The 12,268-nt window shown below is 29.6% G+C and overlaps 1 protein-coding gene across 1 annotated transcript; it reads left to right on the top strand.

Annotated features, from left to right (window-relative positions):
- Positions 1 to 6,870: 6,870 nt before the first annotated feature.
- Positions 6,871 to 11,592, top strand: LOC125850831 (gamma-glutamyl hydrolase 2-like). Its single transcript, XM_049530665.1, has 9 exons — positions 6,871 to 7,186; positions 7,584 to 7,670; positions 8,274 to 8,458; positions 9,085 to 9,145; positions 9,958 to 10,047; positions 10,161 to 10,223; positions 10,389 to 10,477; positions 10,906 to 10,998; positions 11,088 to 11,592. Exons 1-9 carry the CDS (start codon positions 6,890 to 6,892, stop codon positions 11,143 to 11,145), a joined length of 1,023 nt encoding a protein of 340 aa, XP_049386622.1. The 5' UTR covers positions 6,871 to 6,889; the 3' UTR covers positions 11,146 to 11,592.
- Positions 11,593 to 12,268: the final 676 nt, after the last annotated feature.

Raw genomic sequence — 12,268 nt, 5'->3', positions numbered from 1 at the left:
TTTGAGTTTTTTTTTTTTTAAAATAGTACTACCTCCGTCCGGTTTTATTTGTCACGTTGGGTTTTTTAAAAGTCAATTTAATCAATTTTCAAAGTTAAATTAGATTACATTAATTTGATATTTTATACAAAAAATTTAGATATTCAAAAACTATACGTACTATAATTTGCATTTTCTTGGCATATCAATATGATAAAAAAAATATTCATTATAAAATATTAATCAAAATTCTTATAGTTTAACTTTAAAAAGAAAAATTATTACAATTAAATGTGGATGAAGGAAGTATTATGGATGAGTCATTGATAGGGTTTAGTGGTCAATGAAATGTNATTTTTATAAAGAAAATTATTGGTCGGCATTTTAGACAATTTTTTGAGTTTTTTTTTTTTTTTTTAAATAGTACTACCTCCGTCCGGTTTTATTTGTCACGTTGGGTTTTTTAAAAGTCAATCTAATCAATTTTCAAAGTTAAATTAGATTACATTAATTTGATATTTTAAACAAAAAATTTAGATATTCAAAAATTATACGTACTATAATTTGCATTTTTTTGGCATATCAATATGATAAAAAAAATTTGCATTATAAAATATTAGTCAAAATTCTTATAGTTTGACTTTAAAAAGATAAATTATTACAATTAAAAATGGACGAAAGAAGTATTATGGATGAGTCATTGATAGGGTTTAGTGGTCAATGAGATGATTTAAAATCTATAGGTAAATAGGTGTGCTTTAACGTTAAAAAAAAAAACGTTGTTTTAGGAGTTAGTATTATGTTGTTTATATTAAACAATTGAAAAAGAAATTTTGAAAAAATAGTTTATATTCTTAAATAGTACTAAGTGTAGTTAGCCTCTTGAAAAAAGAAATTTTGAATCTTCAAAATTTGTTTAAAATTTTCAAAGGCCATATTAATTGTAGGGGAAAAATGGAAAAAAAATAATTAATTTTATCCCGATTTAGTAAGTGATCAAGTAATATGTGAAAAAATATTTTCTAGTGAGATCTTCATCTAATATGAGACGGAGGGAGTATCTTTATATTTCACTTGAAGTTCATTAATAAGTATAACTACAAGTAAATTTTCATAGCCAAACAAGTACTCCCTTTGTCCCTATGTAAGATAATAATAATTGATATAGTGAGTTTACCATTTTATCCTATTAATTGATATAATTTCAAAATCAATTTACTCATTAAAAAGGTTCTACTTTTTCAAAAACATTACTTAACTCTCTAAATAAATTGACGATATAATATGTAAAAAATATTATCTTTTTCTTGATTTGTCAAAAATAACAATTAAAAGATCAAAAATCAACCGGTAAAAAGGGACAAAGGAGTCTTAATGAAACAAACCAAGTAACACCCTTGTAACTTGTAAGCTCCATAATTCTACTATAATTATTTCTTTTGTAATCTTACAACTACTTATTATTACTCATTGCATCTCAAATAGTAAAAATGTTGTATAAGTCCTATTTGATTTGCCCTATAATATAGCTATGTCAATATGACAAAGAAAACACATGTAGTTTTCTAACATTGTTGATTAGTTTACACTCTGTCGTTTTCTACCAAGAAATTTAAGGAGAATGCAACATATTTCTCCCTGTCTCCTTGTATTCCTTTTCTTTGATTCTTTTTCTCCCTTTTTCCTTTATCATACATAAATAATTAACAGATATAAAAAAAAAATCATCATTCTTAATCAACTTTAGAGAGGCCAATTATGTCTCTAACTGCCCTTTCTAGCACCTAGCCTACCTTATTTTAAAAACATTAGATGGTTAATTAATTATTAGCCAATTTACAACTAAAATGACTTTCAAGAAAAATATAAAACTGTGTAGAATGATACTTGTACTATTTGATTTTGATCTCAAAATCCATAAGATATGTTTGTGATTAATCCTTTTAATAATCTCTGATTTTTTTTTTGGTTTAAACATCTTTGTCAAGAAGACACATTGATTGAAAACAAAGAACATGGATTGTTTTTTGATAAGTACCTTTATATAATTCGTGTCTTGAAGAATAATTATCAATCGGTACCTGCTTTTGACTTGCTTAATGTGAATTTATGACAAATTAAAATTTTGATTCTCACAAATTTTACACGAAATTCTTTTACTACGTAGTTGTTTGGTATAATGAAAACATAAATATTCTAGGGAAAATTTTCAAAATGTCAATATTTTAACATTTAATAGGACTCATTGTCAATACTTTCAATATTTAGTAAAAATGTCAAAATTTTAGTTTAATATGTATCTTATTTAAGTTTTTATTATTTGTTTTATTTAAAGAATACAATTATTAAATAATAGAAAGGAGAAATTTAGGGGAGAGAAATTTTTTAAAAAGGAACAATTGCTTAAAAGTCTCACCAGTTACAAAAATTCAAAACTAAATACAAATTCAAAAAAAAAAAAAACACAAAGAACTCATCCCACTTGTTCATCAAATTTCTAGTATCAATTTTTAAATTTTCATTGATAATACCCAATTTCTGTTCAAATGAATTTGATTAAATCACTTTTTTTTATATCCAACCATGGGTTCAACGGATCAACTTTTATAACCAAAATCGACTTTCGTGAAGAAGAAGAAAAAAAGAGAGCGAATCGGAGAAGAAGGTCGCAAAGAATGAGAGAATGGGGAAGAAGGTTGCAAAAATTGTATTCATATTAATTTTTGTTTGTCAATTGTTTTTCTTTTACTCAACATTTATATTTTTATAAAGAACATTGTAATTTTTTTTAGTTTGTAGTCATTCCAGTTGGTATGTCAAATTGATTTGTATTTCTTAAACATAGATGTATCATATTTCTTTCACAGTCAATTTGTATTTTTTTTTAGAATATTGTATCATTAATTCCTCAACAGATTGTATTATTTTTATTATGTATGCTATTCTTTTATCAAAATCTTGTATCTTTCTTTAAACGTATTCATATGTAATGATTAGATTATATTGTAATACACTGAATAATATTTTTGTAATATGAATAAAAGAAAAATATATTTGGCAGTTATGTAATGAAATTTTGATCACTGAAATATAATTTTTAGTTTTCACTATGAAAGTAAAATACCAATTTTAATTTGAATGGTAAAGTGAGCACATAAAATACAAAAGTTGTTGATATACAATTATGATGAAAACATAATAAAAAGAAATACAGACTTGTTGTCATTGAAATTGAGATTGAAATACAAAATGAGCACAATAAATACTCACATCAATTGAAATACAAAATTGACTTTGTTGGTATGTCATTATGATGAACACAAAAAAAAATACAAACTTTTCTGAATACAATGTGAAAGTTAAATACAAAATGATCATAGTAAAATACGCACCACAATATGATATTCAATTTTAATTTGAATGGTAAAGTGAGCACATAAAATATAAAAGTTGTTGGTATACAATTATGATGAAAACATAATAAAAAAGATATATGTTGTCATTGAAAATTGAGATTAAAATACAAAATGAGCACAATAAATACACATTTCAATTGAAATACAAATGTGACTTTGTTGGTATACCATTATGGTGAATACANCTATTCTTTTATCAAAATCTTGTATCTTTCTTTAAACGTATTCATATGTAATGATTAGATTATATTGTAATACACTGAATAATATTTTGTGATAAGTAGAAAATTGTGATATTGAAAAATAGAAAATTGTTGATTAAGTTGGATACCTCTAGTAATTCTCTTAGATTCTACCATTGGACGTGATTTAGAGTTTATCAAATCCTAAACGTGATTTCAACTACAGACAACAATTCTAAACAAAAATAAAATCATAAAATAAATCTCAAAAAACGAATAAAGATGCATACCTCAATAAAAGGGATTGTGTGAATATCTTTATAAATATATTTTTCAATTTCTGAAAGAAAAAAAAAAAGAAGAGAGAGGCGGATTTTGAAATGGAGAAGAATTGGAAGATGTAAATATATTGCAAAAAAAAAAAAAAAAAAAAGAAGAAGATGAAAATATGAGAGAGAGAAAATATTCCCTTTATTTTAAACATATGATAGAGGATTAATTGGGAAATGTGTAATTAAGGTGAGATAAAATAGGAAGTAAATTAGGATACATAAGCTTTTCCAAAATAATGACATTTTGACATTTTTACTAATATTTATAAAGTTTGGAGGTTTTTACTAATTAAGTCAGACTTTTTGACTTATTTGCTAATTTTTCCAATATTCTATTAGTATCAAATTAAAGGAAGAAGATAATATTGTCAGATTAAGAGAAATGAGTTAGATACCCACATAAGGATTGTGGTGGAGTGATAAATATTTTTTTCATTTTTAACCAGAGGTTTCATATTCGAGTCCTCTTGGATACAAAGTCGCCTTTGTTAGGAAACGCTTAACCTTCAATGTGGAACTTCTCGGTGTAAATTCGAATTTAGTTGAATTCCAATACAAATACGAGACGAAAAAATAAGAAAAAAGAAATGAGCTAGATTTTCCAAGAAAGTCAAGTGCTTTCTGTTTAGAACCTAAGATTAGTCTTCTTTACCTTTACTTAATATATATCTCAAGTAGAAATATTTAATTTATATATTGGTATTTAAATTATAATTAATGCAACCACATTTGGTTCTCATTTGTCTCTGGGAAACCAAGAATGATGAATTAAATCAAGTCAAACAAAAACGTAAAGGGACTAAGGGAGATAAGATATTTTGTAAAGCATGCTTAGCTTTGGCCTTTGGGGGCATGTATTTTGAATAAATATAGGGTCAAATATTAAAGATCCCTTAGAGAAAAATTGGGCTTGAATTATAAACCCAAAATACAATTGATTATTTTCTTCAATTCTAACTTATATAATTGGTATATATACTGCTCTTTCAACACGTACGTTGCGTCAAGGTATTATATAATTTTGTATCATGAAATCTTGAGTAAAATATTATATATAAAAGAGTGAGTTTTTTATGAATGATTAATTAATGTGGATGATCATCGTATGATGACTTGTTTGTCGAGGTCAAGATGATTGGATCTAGTTTGAACATGTGAATGTGAACTATAATTAAAGTTTATTTCAAATGACATTTTAAAACGTTTCATGTGAAATCTTTAAAAAGGAACACTTAAACGTGTGAGTATTTGATTTCATTACTATTATCTTTGAGATAAGTGTCAAAAACACACTTAAACTATATCATTTTTTTGAGTTTCATATCTAAACCATTGAGAGTGTGAGTTTCATACCTAAACTATCATTTTTTAGTTTGAGAAACACACATATATCTATTATACCACTCTCATCATAGTGTGTGTAATACACTTTCTCTTTTATTTTAAAAAATTATCACACCACACTCCATATGGACAAAATATTTAACTTTGACAAAAATTAAATAAATTATTAGTATTAGTTAAAATTTAAAATTTAAAAATTATTATCCAAAAAAATAATATTTCTTTTATAAAATAAAATGTAAAATATTTTTCTCACCCCCGGCCATTTTTTTTGTTTAAATTTCTTTTATAAAAGTACTTTTTTTTTACTTCATCTCCTCTCCCTCCCCCCTTTCCAAATACTAATTTAGATATTATTTTATTTTTAAAAAAAAATAATTCTACTCTCCCCACATAACCCTCCACTTCCAATTTTTTTCTCATTTAGTGTTAAATATGTACATATCGAAAATATTTTTTACTTTTTTTGGGGGGTACGTATAGGAGGTGGTGGAGTGGGTAAAAAAAAAAATTTAAAATATTTTTTTTTATGGATAGTAATACTTTAATATTTATTTTTAATTAATATTAATAGTTTATTTTATTATTTAATTTTTATCAAGGTGAAATATTTTATCCATGTGGAATGTCATGTGTCAAGGTTTTTTCAAAATAAAAGAGAGAGTGCATTACACACACCACTAGGGTGTGTTTCTCAAACTAAAAAATGATAGTTTAGGTATGAAACTCACACTCTCAATAGTTTAGGTATGAAACTCATAAAAATGAGATAGTTTAGGTGTGTTTTTGACATTTATCTCAAAAATAAAGGAAATGTATAGTTAATAATTCAATTAAAGTGAGTTGCAAAAGAGACTGTTTTCTAAACTTGAAATTCATCTTTCAATTTTTTTATGATAGAATACTATTTTTTCAAGTAAAGTGAAAAAATTATTTAGTAAAAATAAAAAGTGAACTTTTATCACCAAATATGTTTAGAAATCAAATTTATTTCGACTTACTCCTAGAATACCAAGTTTTATTCGTCTTAAATAAAGCCCTTTAATGGACTTCCTTCATGGGCTTCAACCCTGGGCCTTCGCTTCAATCTTTATCCACTTTTTTGGAAAGTTCTAGCCTCCCAAAAATGTCTAAAAATGTTTGCAATAAGATATATTTTTCTATGTTGCTAGTGTTTATTTCAATTAGATTGTTATTTTTAGAATGTTGTTCATGTTTTTTTTTTTCTTGATTAAATTCAAATCACGCACTGCATGACTCATTTAAGGGTTATGTTTCCAACATGATATTCCTCATACTCAGGCTTGATCCCGAAATTCTGATTAAGAGTGAAGTAGTCCCACAACCCATTTTGTTATGTTATTCATGTCTTATGTTGTAGTTCGAGAGTCATCAATGTCGAAGTGAATTATTCCCACACTTATATGTGTAAATTTAGTGTTTGCAATGGGATACATTAATTTTTATTTTTCATTTGATGATTGATCTTTATATTAATTCGATTAATTTGAATTTATTTAGCGTAAAACACCATTTTATCAAAAAAAAAATTCACATTCAAAACTAAAATGGAGACATTTAAAATTAAAAAGTAGCAACACCATCAACTACAATGGATCCTTCCAAAACAATTCAAATGGGGAACTACCTTTTGATTTCATTTCTCCTTTTTGTATGTGGGATTATTACTGCAGAAACCCAACTCTTTGATTCCCACCTAACTATCCCGTCGAGTTGTCCTTCGCCGGACCCTACACTTAATTACCGGCCGATCATCGGAATTGTGAGTCATCCCGGCGATGGCGCCACCGGCCGACTCAGCAACGCCACTAATGTCTCTTACATTGCAGCTTCCTATGTTAAATTTGCTGAAATGGCTGGTGCTAGAGTCATTCCCCTAATATACACCGAGCCTCCCGAAGTTATCAATCAAGTATGTAAACATCAATCTTCCTTCCTTTCAATTTTGGAATTCCTCATATTGATGTCGGTGCAAATTATGCTGGAAGTATGATTATTGTATATCTCGAATTGAAGCTCCGTTTGACCATAGAGTTTGACAGGAGATTTTTTTTTAAAATAGTTGGAAACATTGTTTGTTCGTGAAATTTGGTCATTTTTAGGTGAAATTTGACTTCTATTCACAAAACTTCAATTTTTTTCCGAGGAAAATGCAAACGCAAAAAGCTCATTTTTTCAAGTTTCAACTAAATCTATGGCCAAACGCTAGCTAATTGAATCAATCAGTCAGTACTCGGAGAGCTTCAATCGTCACAAAGGTATTATAGCATGGATTGTTTGGCATTTGTTTATTGAATTTGTTTTTGCAGAAGCTTAATCTAGTAAATGGCATTATCTTCACTGGAGGTTGGGCCAAAGATGGTCTATATTTTGACGTTATTAAAGGAATTTTCCAGGTGATTATCTACTTTGCTTACACCTATATAACTCTTTTTCACTTTGAAATGCATCGTCTAGGTAATCGTCTTTTAAAGGATCTTTTTATTGTTAAAGGATAGCAAAGATGTTTACAACAAATAACAACATACCCAGTGCGAGTCTGATAGGGTTGAGTGTACACAAGCCTTACCCCTACCTCAGAGGTAGAGATGATGTTTTCGATAGGGGAAAAATAGTCCAAAACAGTCTAGAAAATGAAGTAATAAAAACACAAGAAATAGCATATAGTAGAAAAAAAAAACAGATAGTAACAAAACAACAACTAGGACAAAATAATATGGTAGTCGAAGTTCAAGAAACAATAGATAGTAACAAAAATCGAAGGACAAGAAACTATAAGATCAATATTACAACTACTAGTATAGATGGATAACACAACAACAAACTGCTATCTTCTAACCTTCTACTCTAATTCGTGTCCTCCACAACCTCCTATCTAAGGTCATGTCCTTGGTAAGATGAAATTGTGTCATGTCCTTGGTAAGCTGAAACAACATAGCAAAGATGTTTATTGATGAAAATCGTTGTGACAATCTTAAATGCTTACTTGATACTTGCAGAAAGTTTTGGAGAAGAACGATGCTGGTGAACACTTTCCTTTACTTGCAATCTGCTTGGGGTATGAACTTTTAACAATGATCATCACCAATGACAACAATATTCTTGAGGAATTCAGTGCAGCGAGCCAAGCATCTACAGTACAGTTTGTGGAAAGTGTAAATATTGACGGAACAGTATTTGGAAGGTATATGCTTATTCTGCTCGTTTATGTATTCGCCTTCTTTTTGTTCCATCTCTTTCAATTTTCTCCTTCCTCTTCCTTCTCCATTTTTATTTCACTTAGGAAAAATGCCAGATTACCTTATATTAAGGTCCTTAAAAGGTACTTAACTATAAATGATTGTTCATAATGGTAAATTTAAGTGTACATCCATAGAAAAACAGTAAATAGACTAGCCTGATCTGCTTAGAAAATTGTAAGGCTCCCGTGATATTTTTCCTGTATCATAGTTGGTAATTATGGATCTCTCCGTTCAAAAAATCATAATAAGCACATGAATGGAGAGCCTAATTTTATTTGGAATACTCAAGAACAAAGCCTGGCCTTTTATGTGATTTGTAAGAAGCGTCACTTTATTCTCTTGCCCTTGCTATGTGTAAAATGAGTTTGATTTTTCTAATGATGATGCATAGCGGAGAAGGATTGTCCACTGTACATTGCCTTCCTGCACTTTAAAAAGCCTATTGAGCATTTAACCTTATAGCATGCTCAACTCTATATTGAATGAGCACTAGCAGGTTGTGAATGGGTCAGATTTCAGTGATAGTTCTTATTTGCTGATATACAACTTGCTATCAACTTCTATGCAGATTTCCCCCTGTGTTGCTAAAGAAGATGAGTATAGATTGCCTTGTGATGCAAAATCATCATGTAAGTTTCACAAAATAGATTTTTTCTTGTCCTTGTGTAATACTTTTGTTTTGTAGCTTAATTGTGATCATTACAAGGTTTACAACACGTTTTTTTTGTCCGGTGGAGATTGAAGTTGTTCATTGGTAACTCTTGAAGAATGTCCTAAATCTTTTAGGATACTACATCTAGTAAGGCTGTATATCAGTTTTGGGTTTTAAAAATTTCATCATCCAACATTCGAGTGTGGTCTCTGAGTTACTGCCTACAGTTCTGTTTCAGCTTGTTTCGACAAGGTGTTCATATTTATCCATGAATAGTTGCATCGTTCATAAACTGTCAACAAGAGATCAGTCCGTAGTATGTCCCTGGGAACATGTAATACAAGAGAGACAACTCCTTCAGATGAATGATTCATGTTAATCGTATACTCCCTCCGTTCACTATTACTTATCACGTTTGAATTTGGCACACCCATTAAGAAAACAATTATTGATATGACTATTTACCACACTACCCCTATTAATTGATCTTTATTATTAGGTCTTGAAAAATGATTTAGGGGATAAGTAATTAATGTTAAGGGTAAAACATGGAAACAATAATTGTCTTTTCTTGATATATTAAAAGTGATAAGTAAAATAAAAATCTATCTTTGGAATAGTGGACAAGTAAAGGTGAACAGAGGGAGTACAATAATACATTTTAAGCAGGCTAGATATTGCACTTGTCTTTCAGTCTCATCTTATTTGTGTTTGCTTTCGGCCTTACTAGCACGTTAAATATGCTGTTATGCTGCTGATTAATTGCATGTTTCTTTATTAATGCAACAGTTTGGTATATCACCAGAAAGATTTCAAGCGAATAAAGATTTGAGTAGCTTTTTCAGGGTATTGACAACTAGTACGGATGAAAACAACAAGGTACATGTTGAATTTAACCACCTTTCTTCATTGGGATATTTCTGCTGATGTTTCCAATTGGTATGAAATCTAGTCGAGATTCTAGTTGAACTACACTGTTTTGATTAATTCAGGTCTATGTCTCTACTATTCAAGCAACACGCTATCCTATAGCTGCTTTCCAATGGCACCCAGAGGTATCATCTTTGGCTTATGACTTCGGATTTTCATTTCTATCTTGAACATACAGTGATTTAATAGTCGTTAGATATAACAATGTGAGATACGACTGTTTTCCTTGGACAGAATAGCTCATCTTAATGCTAGCACATGACTAATTTAAATATTTTTATTGCTTATAGAAAAATGTTTTCGAATGGGGTTCATCAAGGATTCCACATTCTGAAGATGCGATTCAAGTCACTACACATGTTGCCAACTATTTTATAAGGTATACTGTTTTTGCTTTTCCGTCCAAGGAGGGTTCAGAGGTGCAAAATGAAATATCCAATAGAACTGACAGATCAAAAATATTGAATAAAACTGATGCTTTTGTAATTTGTAATTTTAGGTTGAGTGCATCCGTTTTGGTGCTAGATTCATTTATACATTAGATTTGCAGGCTATGTTTTGTTTTGGATATAAGAATATACTTTCACAAGTAGAAGTGAAATAATTGAGTTGAACTCTTGTTCCCCGGGAATGCTTTTCACAAACTGTTCACTCTTCAATTGAAACTGTTTTACTTTTCATTAGTATATACTTCACGTTAACATCTTACATCTAGTCGGCAAAGTGTTAATTTCTTACCTCATCATTGTTTTTATTATGGTGTTGTGCTTCTAGTATTGTGTTTTATTTCGTTATTTTGTATTGCAGTGAAGCTAGAAAATCGTCTAACAAGCCAGTGGCGCGGGAAGTGCTTGATAGTCTCATATACAATTACAATCCCACTTATGGTGGGAAAGCAGGGTAATTCACACAACAATTTCAGGTTGGTTGAAAATTAGGCATTGATTTTCAGAAACTTCATTCTTCTTTTTTTGTTTCTTGTTCTGTAGGAAGGGCTATGACGAAGTTTATCTCTTCACTCCGCATTCTTCCTCGAGCTCTATGTAGAGAAAAAAACAGCAGTTTAATTGAGCAATAACAACTGCACAATCTAATTACGATGCATATGAAGTTGGTGTGATGTAAACCGCGTTGCAACTGGCATTCAATCTCCGGATACAGTTCTCACAACCAAATGGGGAGGGAGGTAAAACTAGTTGTATCATATTTGTTAGAGGTAGATCCAAGATTTTAAGCATATCAGTTCTGGACCACAAGCCTTTTAGCTTAATGGAGATTATGTATTATTTATGCATATTAAGTGAATTTTGTAAACATAAATACAGTGTCTTGCCAAAGTTATTTTAGATATTATGCATGAAATTATACAGAGAAAATGACCAAAATAGTCCTTATACAGTTGTACTGTATAAGGTTTGGACTATTTTAGTCCTTGATATGTATGCGTTAACAGAAATGGTCCTTTAACGTATGCAAAAATTGGATCGTTTAGACTTAAACATTTAATGCGAGTAAATTTTTAAGCCTGAAAACACTATGAGTGTGACAGGTAACTAGTAGCATGAGCCATCATGAGGTGTGAGTACGAGTGGTGACTGCAGCTTCCTTTGTATGGGCATATTATCACTTTCAATTATTACAAGTACCATGCATGACTCTAAAGCTCGTTTGATAGGAGGGATAAATAATAACTAATTTTAGAATGAGTTTATCTCATATTTGATTGTGATTTGATTATGCACAAATCTAATAAACAATTCTTAACATCCATATGACTATAAAATGTTGAGACTTGTGATCTTTTTATGTAGGTTATTAAAACATGTTATTTAAAGTAAAATGAGAAGTTCAACTTAAATTATTTCCGACTCAGGCAGGGGTGGACCTACAGTGGTTCAAGTGGGTTCATATGAACCCACTTAGTTGAAAAATAACACTGTATATATATGTATATTTAATCAGTTTTTAAAATTTTATATGTATATATTAAATTTTGAACCCACTAACACAAGTTGAAGCTTAGCCGAGTGGCTGAGTGGGTTCAATTTTCCCAGCCAACCCGGGATCGAATCCCTACAGCCACATTTCAGTTNCATGAGCCATCATGAGGTGTGAGTACGAGCGGTGACTGCAGCTTCCTTTGTATGGGCATATTATCACTTTCAATTAT

The sequence above is a fragment of the Solanum stenotomum genome, unplaced genomic scaffold (genome assembly GCF_019186545.1).
Source record: "Solanum stenotomum isolate F172 unplaced genomic scaffold, ASM1918654v1 scaffold1971, whole genome shotgun sequence".
Taxonomy (NCBI): Eukaryota; Viridiplantae; Streptophyta; class Magnoliopsida; order Solanales; family Solanaceae; genus Solanum; species Solanum stenotomum.
Note: the sequence above shows the minus strand (reverse complement) of the source record. Positions and strands in the feature narration are given on the sequence as shown.